Consider the following 15,934-nt stretch of genomic DNA (forward strand, 5'->3'; position numbering starts at 1 on the left):
TGGTTCCAGACTTTAGGCCTGGTCTGTGCGGAAGGCAAATGTAGCCCAAAGCACAGCAGTCCCAATGACAGCATCCAACATCCCCCAACCCCTCAAGTTCGGATGTCTCTTACTTCACTGATTCATTCCAGTTTTGGCAATACTGAGTCCTTCCTACACAACATGAAGTCCAGAGTTTCCTCATTAACTATCTCTGAAAAGCTCTGAAAGCTCTGGAGGAAATCCCATCTCCCCAGACATAGCCCAAAAGCTACTGACAACCACCAAACAGAAAAACAACCTGAGTAAAATGTGCTCTTGCTTAAAATACAGTCAGATGCAAAACTGTCACTAAAACAGATTTTGCTTTAATAAGGAGAAAAGGACAGCCTTAACATAGAAATAGGAAATGAAAATTAATTAAGCCTTCTGCCAGTTTGCAAATAACTCCCTAACTGGAAGGCTTCCATGGTAACTCTGAGGCAGGACTGCAAGGTTCAGAACCTTAAGTCTACCACAGGTTTCCTCACACACTGTGCAAAAAGCTCAGCTCCCAAGTCAAACCTTCTTTCCCAAGGAAACAACACAGCCTCTCTTCCTCCAAGCACAGAGAAAAGATGCAGCTCATAAGATTTTATTTTCTGATCTGTTGAGTCTGGGACTATTTTTAGAAATAAGTCTCTTTTCTTCAAGTTCTTACCATGGGAAAGAGGCAAGACAGAGTACTGGGAACAGCTGACAACAGAGCTTGGACTCTCCAACTGGCACCTGAATGACCTCTGTTCTCAGGAGAAGTAGAAATTCTAAATTTTCTCACATACAAGTACTTGGCCTTCCCTATTACCATGCAGAGTGTTCTCAAGACTGAAACACACTACTTTTGTACAAAAGCTCTAGAACCAAGGTAAAACTGGCTCTAAAGAGGTTTTCATTCAAATGCTCAGCATTGATTCTGTTCCAACATAAAAGTTCCTACCGGAAGTCACTGCCTAAAACTAATGCACAGACTGACTTCCAAGAAATTCCTTATGAACGCTGCAGAGCTAAAATCAGACTACGCAAATCCACCCACGACCACCTCACCACAGAACCACTGTAAATAAAGCAGTCACTTACCCAGGTCTGTAAGACGTTTGGGTGATCTGCTGGAGAACTCCGAGGACCTGGACCTGCGCCGGTCGGGGGATCTGCTGTAGCGCCTTCTCCCCGAGGACCGCGAGCGCCGAAGTCGGATCGGGGACCTGCTGGAGCTCCGTCTCCTTCCCCTGGACCGCGACCGCCTCTGGCGAAGAGGGGTCCGACTCCTGCTCCGCAATCGGAGCGATATCCTACGGTCTCTCGAGTCGGATCTTCTCCTTCTCCTGTCAGTAGACCTTGATCTGTTTCTCTGAGACCTCTTGCGCCTGTCTCTCGACAAGGAGCGCCGCCTTCGTGATGCCGACCTTGACCTGCTCCTCCTCCTGTGCCTGGAACGCGACAACGAGCTGGACCGAGATCTTGACGCCCTTCTCCGTGTTGCTGACCTGGAGCGATTCCGTCTGGAGCGTGAGTCTGTATCGTATCTCTTGGACCTGCGCTGGGAGGACCTGGAGCGTCGGCTTCTGGACCTGCGTGATGACTCTTTGTCTGCTGTTTTCTCCACAGACTTGGACTGACTCCTCTGGCGAGCTGCGGACCTGGAGCGTCTCCGCCGGGACCTCCGCGAGGACTCCTTGTCTGCTGTTTTTTCTACAGATGTTGACTGGCTCCTCTGGCGAGCCGTGGACCTGGAGCGTCTCCGTCTGTACCTCCGCACGGACTCTTTGTCTGCTGTTTTTTCCACAGAGGTGGATCGGCTCTTCTGGCGAGCAGGAGACTTCGAGTGTCTGCTTACAGATCTCTGTGGAGACTCTTTGTCAGAAGCTTTATCAACAGATTTGGATCTGGATTTTTCACGTTCGGAAGACTCAGAACGTCTGCTTTCAGGGACAAAGGAAGAGTCCTGTTCCTCTGACTGCTCAAGAGGCATGGAATCCTGCTTTTCTTCATCTGCCAAAGAGGGCTCCGCATCTTCTCCCTCCTCTTCACCACTGGAAGACTCTGACTCATGCTCATCTGATGATGTGGACTCTCTTTGTTCAGCTGTCAATGAGGGCTCTGCATCCTCTCCTTCTTCTTCACCAGTGGTAGACCTCGATTCAGCGCCATCAGGGGATGCAGAACGTCTGTGTTCGGCTGTCAGAGGTTCCACATCCTCAGCTTCTTCACCAGCAGTAGACCTTGACTCTTGCTCATCTGATGAAGTGGAATCTCTTTGTTCAGCTGCAGAGGAGGGTTCCACATCCTCTGCATCTTCACCAGCAGTAGACCTTGACTCGTGTTCATCTGAAGATGTGGAGTGTCTACGCTCAGCTGTCAGAGAGAGCTCCTGATCCTCTGCTTCCTCGCCAACGGTTGACCTTGACTCACGTCCATCAGGAGACACAGAGCGACGTTCAGCTGTCAAATCCTCTGCTTCTTCATCAGCTGTAGACCTTGACTCATGGTCATCAGAAGATGTGGAGTGTCTACGTTCAGCAGTCAAGGAGGGCTCCCCATCTTCTGCATCTTCCCCAGCAGCAGACCTTGACTCACGGTCGTCTGAGGATACGGAGTCTCTTCTTCCAGCTGGCAAGGAGCCTTCTGCGTCCTCTGCCTCTTCTCCTGCAGTTGACCTTGACTCGTGCTCATCTGAGGACTCAGAGCACCTACGTTCTGTTGTCAAAGGCTGCTCCAGATCCTCTGCTTCTTCACCAATGCTAGATCTTGACTCGTGCTCATCAGGGGAAGTGGAACGCCTCTCCAAATCATCCATTTCTTCATCTACAGTAGATTTCTGGTCATGACCCTCAGGGGACACAGATCGTCTACGTTCAGAAGTCACAGAGGACTCCAGACCCTCTTCCTCCATGGGAGACTTCAGCTCGTGACCTTCCTGATAGGAGGATGTGGAGTATCTACGCTCAGATCTCACAGAGGGCTCCAGATCCCCCATTTCTTCACCAGGGCCTGACCTCACACTGTAGTTATCAGGAGACACCGAGCGCCCACCTTCAGGCATTGCATGATCCATTTTTTCAACAGGAATGGATTTCAAGTCATTGTCATCAGGGGACATGGAAGCTCTATCGTTCAGTGTCAAAGGTTCAAGACCGTCTACTTTTCCAGCACTGGTGAATCTCAACTCCTGCCCATCAGGGGATGCTCCATGTTCCCTTTCAGGTGTTGGAGAATGGTCCCGCACATCTGCTTTCTGGAGAGAGGTGAAACTCACCTCCTGGCTCTCAAAAAAGAGATGGTCACGTTCAGCTGTCAAAGCAGAATCCACACCCTCTGTTTTCTCAGCGTGTGCCAATCTTGACTCATACTCTTCAGGTGACATCGCATGTTCAGATGTCAGAGAAGGTTCCTTGGCTATTACTCTTTCAGCAGGGCTGGACTGCAGCTCCTGACCTTCAGGGGTCATGGGACATTCACCTTCAGACAAGGACAACTCCTGCACCTCTGTTTTTCCAGCAACAGCAGACTGCACCTCCTGGCTATCGGTGGATACGGAACTTTCACTTTCAGAGGCTTCAGAAGGTTCCTCCAATTCTTCTTTTTCAACAGGACTGGATCTCAAATTACACCTTTCGGGGGATGCATCATACTCGTTTTCAGACAGCAAAGAACACTCCTGCACCTCTGGTTTTTCAGTGTAAGCACAGAGCAGCTCCTGCCCGTCAGGAGATGCAGCATATTGGTTGTCTGGGACCAGCACTGGCTCCTGCTCTGCTGTGCTTTCAGCGAGGCCAGACTGCCGTACTTGGCTTTGACAGAAGATAGAATATTCACTGCCAGGTATCAGAGAAGGCTCCTGCACCTCCTTCTCAGCAGGGCTGGCCGTCACCTCCTGGCCCTCAGAAGACTCACCATATTCATTTTCAGGTAGCAGAGAACACTCCTGCACTTCTGCTTTTTCAGCCAAGAAAGATGGCAACCTGTGATCTTTAGAAGACACAGCACTGTCAGGAACCACAGCCTCCTCCTGCACCTCTGCCTTCTCAGGAGAGCTGGACCTCAACTCCTGGCCCACCCAGGACATGGCATACTCATTTTCAGACATGGGAGCAGGCTGTTGCACCTGTGTGTTTTCAGCAGAGGGTGACCGCAGCTCCTGGCTGTCAATGGACTCCAGACATCTTTCTTCAGGCATCTGATAAAGCTTCCGCAGCTCTGCTTTTTCAGCAGGGGTTGATGTCAACTCCGGGCCATCAAGCCCTATCGTGTACTCATTTTCAGACACTTGAGAAGGCTCCTCAGTTCTTTCAAAACAGGTGGATGCCAACTCATGACCATCGGAGGCAAGAGAACACCTGCTTTCCAGGTTCACCTCTATTTCTTCACTGTAGGCAGATCTCAGCTTGTAGCCATCAGGGGATGCAAGGTGTTTCACTTCAGATGAATTCAGCACCTCTTTTTCCACAGGAACGGGTCTCAATTCGTGACTGTCGGGCAACAGCAGAATCCCACCTTCCGATGTCAGAGCAGTCACTGGGGGCTGTAGTTTTTCAGGTGTGCCCACCGATTCACAACCATCAGCAGACACGGAGAACCCACTTTCCAGTGAGAGAGCAGGCTTCTGGATCTCCACTTTTTCAACTGCAGCAGATGTCAATTTATAGCCTTCAGGAAAGATGGAACACCGGAGCTCAGATGCCACTGACAGTTCTGCACTCTCCGTTTGCTCAAAGGAATTGTACTTTGCTTTGTGGCCATCGTGGCATATGGGAATCCCACTTTTAGACATCACCAAAGATCCTGCACCATCTATTTTTCCAGTTAGGTATCTCGACTCATGCATTTCCGAAGATCTGGAGCAGTCAACCTCAAGGACTTGTGGAAGTGTTGGACCATCTAAACCTTTGTCAACAGATGATCTGGACTCGTGAACTTCAAAAGAAGACACTGAAACAAGGTCAGCAGACACCTCAACAGAACCACACACAGATGTGAGGGAAACATCTGGTGCTTTGACTTTTTCGACAGATAAAAATCTTTGTTCATTTCCATGTGGTGACTTAAAGGACTCGCCTACAGACAATGGAAGCTCCTCTATTGGTGCAGTAAAGCTGGATCCTGATCCACGTCCATCAGAAGACATGAAATGTCCACTGTCAGAAGCCAGAGAAGGCTCCTGCATCTGGCCCGACTCACAGCCATCAGGGATCACAGGGCAGATCATTTCAGGTGGCAGGAAAGGCCTCTGAGCTTCCACTGCTCCAGGGCTGTCAGCCAGGTGGGAAGACTCACGTTCAGGTACTTGCAGAACCTGTGAAAGCTCTGTGTGTTCACCAGGGATATGCCGTGATTTGTGACCATCAGACAAGTTGGAGAGCCCAGCTTCAGACAGGAGAGAAGACGACTGAACTTGCGTGTCTCTTTTAAGTGTTGGAGGAAGCTCTGGACCTTCTACTTCTCTGAGAGGTGCAGTTCTGGACTCATCTTCACGGGATGCAGAGAGATGGAATTCTGCTATGGAAGAAGTTTCTAGATCTCCCCTTTTTTCAACAGATGAGGATCTGGACTTGGATGTGGAGTATGGAAGTTCAGGTAGCAGTGAAGACTCCGGAGCTGCTGCTTTTTCAGTTGATCCATTTTCAGATGTCATAGACAGCTCTGAATCCTGTGGTTTTTCCACAGATGTGGATTTCAATTCCTGGTCATCTGGGGTTTTGGAGCTATCAAATTCAGATGCTGCAGAATGCTGCAGATCGGCTGTTTTTTCAACAGATGAAGAGCTTTCCTCAAGGCTCTCCGAAGTTTTGGAAAATCCACTTCCAAATGATGGCGGCAGCACTGGGCCATTTACTCCTTCATCAGACAAAGCTACTGATGTGGGACCATTAGAGGATTTACCTTCACTTCCAGAAGATTGAGGAACATCTTTATCAAGATCTTTGGCTGACTCCTGAAGTTCAGAAGACTCCACATGCTTGCTACTGGACTTCGCTGAGGATAACTTATCTTTTTTTTCTACAGATTTGGACCTTGACTTAACACTGTCAGAGGACTTGGAACGTTTCCGTTTGGATTTTTTTGAAGACTCCTTGCGCTTTTTTTCAACAGACCTAGACCTAGACTTGTAACGTTCAGAAGATTTTGAGCGTCGACGCTTGGATTTTCGTGAGGATTCCTTCTTTTTTTCCACTGATTTGGATCTAGACTTGTAACGGTCAGAGGACTTGGAGCGCTGACGTTTAGACTTCCGTGATGATTGCTTCCGATCTCTTTTTTCTACTGACCTGGATCGAGACTTGTAGCGATCTGAGGACTTTGAGCGCTGACGTTTGGACCTCCGTACAGATGCCTTCCGACCTCTTTTCTCAACAGATCTTGACCTGGATTTTGAACGATCAGAGGAACCAGACCGATGTCTGAACCTCCAGGAGTATTCTTTGCCTCCTCCCTTTTCTGAAGACCTGGATCTAGATTTTGAACGGTCAGAGGACCTGGAATGTCTGCGTCGGGATCGCCAGGAGGACAACCTCTTTTCAACTGACCGTGACTTAGATCTGTAGCGGTCAGAAGACCTGGAACGTCTGCGCCCGGACCTTCGGGAGGACAGTCGCTTCTCCACTGACCTGGACTTGGATCTGTAGCGGTCAGAAGACCTGGAACGTCTGCGCCCGGACCTTCGGGAGGACAGTCGCTTCTCCACTGACCTAGACTTGGATCTGTAGCGGTCAGAAGACCTGGAACGTCTGCGCCCGGACCTTCGGGAGGATAATCGCTTCTCCACTGACCGTGACTTAGACCTGTAGCGGTCAGAAGACCTGGAACGTCTGCGCCCGGACCTTCGGGAGGACAGTCGCTTCTCCACTGACCTGGACTTGGATCTGTAGCGGTCAGACGACCTGGAACGTCTGCGTCTGGATCTTCGGGAGGACAATCGCTTCTCCACAGACCTGGATTTAGACCTGTAGTGGTCAGACGACCTGGAACGTCTCCGTCTGGACAATCGCTTTTCTGCAGATCTGGATTTAGACCTGTAACGGTCAGATGACCTGGAACGTCTGCGCCTGGACCGCCGGGAAGACATTCTTCTCTCTCTCTTCTCCACAGATCGGGACCTAGATTTGGAATGCTTTTTTCTGGAAACTGAATAGTTTCTGCTCCTAGAACGTGCTCTTTTAGAGGTCAAACGCCTGGAAGTAGAACGTGACCTTGATTTTTTCTTCCGCTTCCTAGACCTGGACTGTGACTTGGAACGGCTCCTTTTCTGTTTCTTTGAATCATGTTTTTTCTCACTGGTTCTATGACTACTTTTTTCAATAACATTCTCAAGCCTCATGAGAGTCTCCTTCATTCGTGCTGCCACATCAGGTTGCACATCAGATGTTTCTGAGTCTCTTTTCTCTGAGTCCTCTTCTGGAGTTGCTTCTTTGATATCCTCAGCCTCTGGAGTGTCTTCCAACTGGCCTTCCTCTATAAGTTCTGGACCTGTTTCTGCATCAGTGTCAGGTACTGGAGCTGCTTGCAAATCTTTTGTCTCTGCCCCCAACCCTACAGCTGCTTCTGCATCTTTCAGCTCTACATCAGTCTGAGGAGCTGTTTCCAAATCTTGTGTTTCTGCTACAGGAGTCTCTGCTGAACCTTTTTCCTCTGCTGCATGTGAAGAACTAAAATCTGTTTCTGCTACTATAGGCTCAGATATTTGAGTCTGCTCCACATCTTCCTTCTCAATGAGCATATCCTCCACCTGCTGACTCTGCACTCCTTCTACATATTGTACCTCGGCTGCCACTTCATGTTCTTCCAGTGTTGTTTCCAGGCCTTTCATATCCCCTGATTTTGGTACTGGTTCAGAAGATTTTGTTTCAGAAGCACCCAAGATTTCTGGAGCCTCTTCTGAACTCTTCCATTCTGCAGCAGGTTTTGCTTCTAGAACTACTTGAAGCTCTTCTTGCTTTTCAGTGTGCAAGTATTCTGGAACAGCTGCTGAAGCATCACTCATGGGTACCTCAAGCTCTTTACCTGCTTCAGAACCTTTCGCCTCTACTGTTGCAGATTCTTTCATGCTCTCCAACCACCTCACTCCTCCAGCTTCTGATGCTGGCTCCAGATATTTTGCTTTCTCCATTTCTGAGGGCTCATTTCCTTGTGTGCTGATCCTCCCTGCTGCAATTCCATGTTCTACAGCAGATCCCTGAGTTTGCACATCTGTCAATTCTGTCAGTACTCCCGATGCCATACTGTTTTCTTCCACTCTGGGCAAAGACTCCAATACTGCTGCTGAATCACCTACTATTTGTTCCTGAACAGATTTTGAACTGGTTTCTGAAGTTTGCACAGGTTCTAGGATTGCTTCTCTGCTCCTTATCTCTGCTTCTGGAGCGCATTCTGAATCCTTTCTCTCCCTCAGCACCTCAGTTTGTGAGGTTCTCGTATGTGTCATGACCTGCGACTGTGAAATGATGGAACTCTCTGTTTGGCTTGAACGGAGAGGTTCTCTCTCTACTGTGGTTTGCCATGGCATCACCCCTGCCAATGCCTCAGCCTCTCTAACTGGTTCCACGTTTTCATGCGCAACCACAGGTTCAGGAGTCCTTTCTAAGGCAAGAAGTACTGGACTTGCAACAGTCCCACAATGCAGAGCTTCTTCTGAAGCTTTCACACCTTCCACTTGTAAGGACATTGAAGCTGTTGTAGAAGTTTTTGCTTCCACCACAGCCACCGGTCTCAGAACTCCTCCTGGACCTTGTGTGTTTTCCTTCTGCAAAGACAGGGCAGATGCCAAACCTCTCACGTGTGATTCACCCTCAGGTCTTGATTCTCTGAGCAACAAAGTACCTTCTGAATCTTTTGCTTGCGGACTTCTAAAACCCTCTGCCATCTGGACTTCTGGAGCTGTTCGGGGAACGAAGGTCTGTACAACCTCTGCGGGTTCTGAAGTTGCTCTTAATCCTTTTGCCTCTGCAACCACATTCACACCTGTCAATCCTGCTGGAAGCGCAGATCCCTGGGCTCTGTCCACACTCATAGTTTCTGTCAAGACTCCATGTTGTACAAACGTTCCTGATGCACCCAGTGCTGTTGCAGGACCTGTGGTACCTTCCACATTTTTGCCTTGCAGACTTTCATGAGCTGCTCTAACATCTTTTGCTACAACACCCACAGGTTCCATGGCTGTTTCCAAAGCTTTCACATTTCCCATAGCTGGTTCCATATCCTTTATTTCTGGTGCTGGGGGTGTTTTGGCACTTTTTATTTCAACATGGGTCACAGGGGTGGCTGCAGATATTGTCAAAGGATGTTGCAAAGGTACACCTGCTTTCAGGACCCCTGAACTCTCCACAGGGCTGCCCTGCGGCACGTTTAAACTCCCAGATATAGCTGAGGGCTGCAGGGCTGGCTCCAAAGTTCTGCTCACACCCCCCAGTTCCAAAGAGCTCTCCACACTTGTCACATTGCCCATATGCAGAGATTTTTCAGTTGTTTCTGGAATTTTCACTTCTTGCCCAGCCACAGCCACATGAGCTACAGTCACAGCACTGGGATGTGCCCAATTCGCAGGTGTAGGAATTGTTGTCACACCACCAGCCAAGGACATGGATTCTGAAGCTGTTTCCGTGTCCTGTGCTCCCCTCTGAGACACCGACTGCAGAGATGCTTCAGAATAAGTCAACACCTCCATGGTCTCAGGCTCAAGAGCTGCATCCAAAGCTTTTACTTCCCCAGTGCCTTGAGATTTCAGAGTAACTTCTGAACCTCTCAGTGCTTCTACTGAATCTTTCTGAATCTCTGATTTACTGACAATTCCAGTTGGGATGCTGGACCAAGTATAATTTCCAGTATCAACAACACTGGCATTAATAGCTACAGGATAAATATTTTCATGGGACTGTTGAATTTGTTCTTCGCTAGTGCAAATTCTAGTTTGAGCTATACTAGTATTTTCTGGGATATTAGACTGGATGCTTTCTAAATTAAATGGAGGATTTGTTGCACACAAAGTCCCCTCCCCACTTCCAAGATTTTCTGCAGATTGCTGAGAATCAGTCACTGAATGAGAAACAAGTCCTAAAGCTTGATTATCAAGCCCCTCAGTTGGTTTAGAGCACAGTTCTGGCTGCACATGGCCAGCCAGGTTTGCATCTGCAAACACTCCATGCTGTACATTCAGTTGGGAGCTGGACTGCTCTGGCATCAAGTGAGGAGCCGGCTGCACGTCTGCAGGTTCTCCGGGACGTGCACTCAACTTGGATTCCTTTGGTTGCTTTTTATGCTTTTTCTCTTTCTTCCTTTTCTTCTTCTTTTTCTTCTTCTTCTTGCTTTTGTGTTTCTTGTTTTTCTTTGCTTTTTTCCTAGGAATTTCATCTTCACCAGTAGAGCTCCTTTTTGTAGACTGAGTACTATTTTTCACAGTATTTTTGTCTACATCTAGAAAAAATGACATTTACTTTGTAAAAATGTATAAGACTGCATTTTAAAAATTCTTTCAGAGTACTTGCGAAGTACATGGACAGAGGTACAAAACAACTCAACTTGCAAACCATGCCTGATTCACTAAGCTAACACACACAAACAGCACACACTCCCTTACCTTCCTCTCAGGAGTCACTTTAAAGTAATTAAACAACACTTTTTTGCGAAAATTACCCAAATTTTGCTGGTCAGGACAGAGGTCCAGTGGGAACACTTTCTTTCCAAGTAGTATCACAGTCATGGAATGGTTTGGGTTGGGAGGACCTCAAAGCCCATCCAGTGCCACCCCTGCCATGGCAGGGACACCTCCCACTGTGCCAGGCTGCTCCAAGCCCCAATGTCCAGCCTGGCCCTGGACACTGCCAGGGATCCAGGGGCAGCCACAGCTGCTCTGGGCACCCTGGTGCCAGGGCCTGCCCATCCTCATAGGGAAGAATCTTTTCCTAATATCTGATCTAACCCTGCCCTCTGACAGTGAGAAGCCATTCCCTTTCAGAAGGGAAGAGAGGACAATTCTGGGAATTCCCACCCTGTCAGCCTCACCTCCATGCTGGGAAGATCAGGGAATAGATCCTCCTAGAAGCTCTGCTAAGGCACATCGAGTACAGGGACATGATTTGAGACAACCAGCATAGCTTCATGAAGGGAAAATCCTGTCTGACCTGTGGTGGATTGACTACATCAGTGGGTAAGGGAAGAGCTACAGATGGCATTTATCTGGACGTCTGTAAAGTATTTGACATGGTGCCTCCACAACATCCTTCTCTGCAAACTGGAGTGAAGAATTTGACAGGTGCACTGTTAGGTGCATTAGCAGTTATTTGGACAGTCACATCCAGAGGATAGAGGTCAAAACCTCAGAGTCCTGACCGACATCAGTGACCAGTGGTGCCCCTCAGGAGCCTGTACTGGGACCAGTGTTAACTGGTTAACAGCTTCATTAATGAACCAGTGTTACTTAATATCTTCATTAATGACAGAAGGATCAAGTGCACGCTCAGCAGGTTTGCAGGTAACAGTAAGCTGAGGGTGCAGGTGACACCTCTGAAGGACGGGGCCATCCAAAGGGACCTAGACAAGCTCCAGAAGTGCCCCGTGGGAATCTCATGAGGTTTAACAAGGCCAAGTGCTGCACTTGACTCAGGGCAACCCCTGGGATCAATCCAGGCTGGGGATGAGCAGGTGGAGCAGCCCTGGGAGAGCTGGACCTGCCCCAGCCCAGAGCCCCCCATGCCCTGGGCTGAGCCCCAGCAGGGGAATCAGGAAATGGATTGGGATGGTGCCCCTGTGCCCCACTCAGGTGAGAGCCCACCTGCAGAGCTGCCCCAGCCCTGGGGCCCAGCACAGGGAGGACGTGGAGCTGCGGGAGAGAGGCCAGAGGAGGCACCAGGATGAGCAGAGGGATGGAGCAGCTCTGCTGGGAGGAAAGGCTGCGAGAGCTGGGATTGTTCAGCCTGGAGAGGAGAAGCTTTGGGGTGACCTCAGTGTGGCCTTGCAGGGCCTGAAGGAGCTGCAGAAAACATGGAGAGAGACAATTTCCAAGGGATGGAACAACAGGACAAAGGGGAACCATAGAATGGTTTGGTTTGGAAGGGGACCTTGTAGATAGATCATCTTGTTCCAACCCCCCTGACATGGGCAGGGACACCTTCCACTATCCCAGGTTGCTCCAAGCCCTGTCCAAGCCTGGCCTTGAATACTTCCAGGGATGGAACAGCTGGGCCCCAGGGCTGGAGGCAGCTCTGCAGGTGGGGTCTCACCTGAGCGGGGCAGACAGGTTGGATGTCCCTCCACCCACACTCAGTGGGGCAACACATTCTAACAGGAGGCTGGAGATGTGCTTTCAAGCCCCCAAAGCTGGCACAGAAGGTAAACAAGAACTTCTGTTTTCCTAACAAATTACCTAAGTGGGGATTTACACTACAAGACCTGACCAGCCACTCCCCCCTGCTGTGCTTTAACCCCTGAGTGAGCACAGTGTTGCTGCTGTGTTAGAAATTCTCTGTGTGTATTCACTAACCAAGTTACTCGCTAGGGTCTAACAAATTTGGGAAAAGAGCATCTACGTCCCTGATCCCAAACCCACTTTAAGGCACTGCAGGCTGGAACAGCTGCTGGGATAGGACTGCAGCTGCCATGAGCCACTGCAAAGCTGCATGCTCCTATTAGAGCATTTGCTTCCAACAGGAAAGTGACAAATTCAGATGACTGTGGGGACAAGCAAATCACTGATGGGAAAGGGCAAGAGGGAGACTGAGGTTTCCATCACCACCTTTTAATTCTGTACCTCACTCGCCTCTGGATTTAACCTTTGTTAGGTTCTTGCCCTTCTGGAGACCTAGCGCCATGTTTTCAGGAGAAAGGCACTTCTTTAAGTGCAACTTGCTGGGATTTCTGTGAAATATGAGCTGTACATTGGAGTCTAGTTGCATGTTCCTTTCAATGATTCTAATTATACAGGCCAGGGCAGCAACACCCTCCAATTAGAATCTGTAATCTCAAAGCTCACTATTTTCCAGTGAACACTGCAAAATCTTGCAGAAGCTTCTGGTAATTGCAATACTGTTAAATAAATGTGACTTGGGATTCCTAACAAGTACCTCAGGTACATTTTGATGAAACTTAGAAATAGTTTTTGCACCAACTTGGCTGTGAATGCACTGAGAGAGAACAGTGAAGCAGAGACAAATTTATGGACAAAATGTTCAGCACACAGCTGGAGAACTGAGTTACTCAGTGGGTGAGCAACTGGCCTACAGGCTGGGCACAAAGGGTGACAGTGACTAGAGTGACATTGGGCTGACACCAGTCACTACTGGGGTTCTGCTGGGCTCCATTCTCAGCCCAGTTCTCTTCCACATCTTCACTAACCACCTGGACACAGGACTCAAAGGGATAATTAGTGTACCAAGGTCACTAAACTGGGAGGAGCAGTTCACTCCCTCGAGGGCAGAGAAGCCCTGCAGAGACTGGCAATCCCCAACTGTGTGGAGTTTAACAAGGGAAGTGCCGGATTCCGCACCTGGGATGGACAACCCTGGCTGTGTGGATGGAGGGCAGCTGTGGGAAGGGCCCTGGGGGTCCTGGTCCATGGCCAGCTGGAGCTGAGTCAGCAGTGCCCTGGCAGCCAGGAGGGACATCCCTGTCCTGGGGGACACCAGAGCCAGCATCGCTGGCCAAGGCAGCCTCACCTCAAGTACCAGGGGCAGTTCTGGGCACCAGAGTTTGGGAGAGAGCTAAAGCTCTTACAGAGTGTCCAGAGGGACAGGAAAATGGTGGAGGGTCTGGAGGGGTCCCACAAGGTCACTTGGTCAGCTCAGCCTGGAGGAGGCTGAGGGCAGAGCTCCCCGGGGCTGCAGCTCCTCCCGAGGGGCAGCGCAGGGACAGCTCCGATCTCTGCTCCCTGTGACCTGACAGGACCCAGGGAGCGGCTGGAGCTGGGCCAGGGCAGGCTCAGGCTGGAGAGCAGGGAAAGGTTCTTCCCCCAGAGGCTGCTGGGCACTGCCCAGGCTCCCCAGGGAATGGGCACGGCCCCGAGGCTGCCAGAGCTCCAGGAGCATTTGGACAGCGCTGCCAGGGATGCCCAGGCTGGGATTGCTGGGGGGTCTGGGCAGGGCCAGGGGTGGAACTGGATCGTCCTGTGCGTCCCTTCTAACTCAGACTATTCTGTGATTCTATAAAATGAACTTTTCTACAAAGATAATTCATTAGATTCAGATAATCAGATAATCTCTCTTGTCCAACTCCTTTTTGGAGATGGACAGTAGAAACATTTGCCACAGGGTAAGTTTGTTAACTTCCAAGTTAACAGGTCTCACTTATTACCATGTGACCTTGTCTCAGTCCTCCACAAAAGAACAAAATAGAAAACAAACAAAAATAAAAATCACACCACCAATCAAAACAAACAAAAAACCACCAACCAACCAACCACACACAACCCCCCCCCACGTCACCCTAAGTGCTGCTCGTACAACACAAGTTAAAATTTTGAAAACACTCAAAGTACACAAACCACTGAGTATAAAAACCCAAAGCAATCCCAAACTCCTGCAAACAGAATCTCTGAAATGAACAATTTTCTGTGCTGCCTCTGGAATTGTACTCACCCAGCACATTGCAGTCACCTGTGTTTCAACTCCCAAAAATGAGAAATGCAGTAACTACAGCCTTCATCACCACACCAACCCTCCAGAGTCAGGAATTTTACAGCAAGGACCAGTCCCACGAGAGAGGACACTCAGATATGACTCTTTTAGCTTAAAAAATCTAGTAATTTATTCAAGATCTGAGACTGACACATCAAAATTCCTTTGCAAGGCTGCAATGTGAGTACCTACACTTTAAAAACAGGGACATTTTAAAACAGCAAATTATCTTCTGACTGAACAGCTCATCACAGATCTGTCTTGTAATAAATTTCTTTAGAAATAATCTTGAAAACCAACCCAAAACAGAAACTGCTCCTATCAGCATCAGCTTTGGTACTATGAACAGTTCACTAACCCCTGAATTTATATACGCATGTATGTATATATGGAAAATATTTATCTGTTTCAATATTGGAAAAAAAAACCCCACCAACTTTTCCCCATACCAACACTTTCAGATAACAACCAGCTCAATTTTTAAATCATGTATTTCTCTATCCACCTCTGGATGTAAAATCACAGTGGAAAAAATATTTAATAAGTTCACAACAAACACACAACTCGTCACAGGAACAGTTCCAAGAATCACATTTTCATCTCTATAAAACTGATTCAATTTTAGGCACAATCACAACCTTCTTACCACAAACAGATTTGGCAGAGAGAGCTCTGTTACCTGGGTTGCACTGCAGCTCTGTCCCGAGGGCTCCGGAGAGCACTTCCTCTATTTTCTGCACTATCTGATCACTCTGACAACTCCCAGCAGCTCCAGAGGCTTCCGAAGGCCCGGCTTGCTCGGCTTGCTCAGCTGGGATCGTGTCACCATTGGGCTGGCCTTCCACCTTTGCACTACCCAAAAAAAAAACAACAAACAAAAAAACAAGAACAAATCAACTTAATACAAGTGATTCTGAACCGGTTTTGGGCATTTTTTTTGTCATTCACACCCATTTATTACATCCAGCCCCTCAGACCAGTATTCCAGCCCCATGAAGAAGCCGTGCTCTTAGGAAAACGTCTCCTTTTGGATTCATTTTCACTTATTCAACCCGGACACTCTGTGACTGCTGAGGTTGAGACGCAAGGGAAGAAAAAAAACACTTTCTGGAATGTGCCACATCCCCCGTGCTCGTACGACCTTGTTGGGGTTCCCTCCGCAAAATAAACACACGCAACTCGCTCTCTTCCAGCTTTTCCTTGCTCTTTCCAAGGCTTTCCTTTTTTTACCAGATAAACTAGGCGAACTTAGCCGTAAATCAGACAAACCATACAGGCGCCTGCCCCGCCGTGAGGACAGCACCGAAACCGGGGAAGAGCGG

General features: G+C 48.8%; 1 protein-coding gene across 2 annotated transcripts in view; it reads right to left on the reverse strand.

Annotated features, from left to right (window-relative positions):
- The window catches only part of SON (SON DNA and RNA binding protein), a 36,947-nt gene that overhangs the window by 20,722 nt on the left and 291 nt on the right, over positions 1-15,934 (reverse strand). For both annotated transcript variants that reach the window (XR_005602174.1, XM_039553820.1), the window contains exons 2-3: positions 15,292-15,464; positions 1,096-10,419 (exon numbers count right to left, since the gene is read on the reverse strand). Coding sequence is in view for 1 of the 2 variants with exons in the window: in XM_039553820.1 (XP_039409754.1) it covers positions 1,096-10,419; positions 15,292-15,464 (9,497 nt within the window). In the remaining variant the exon portion in view is untranslated. The remainder of the gene's footprint in view (positions 1-1,095; positions 10,420-15,291; positions 15,465-15,934) is intronic.

The sequence above is a fragment of the Corvus cornix genome, chromosome 1, assembly GCF_000738735.6.
Source record: "Corvus cornix cornix isolate S_Up_H32 chromosome 1, ASM73873v5, whole genome shotgun sequence".
NCBI classification, from domain to species: domain Eukaryota; kingdom Metazoa; phylum Chordata; class Aves; order Passeriformes; family Corvidae; genus Corvus; species Corvus cornix.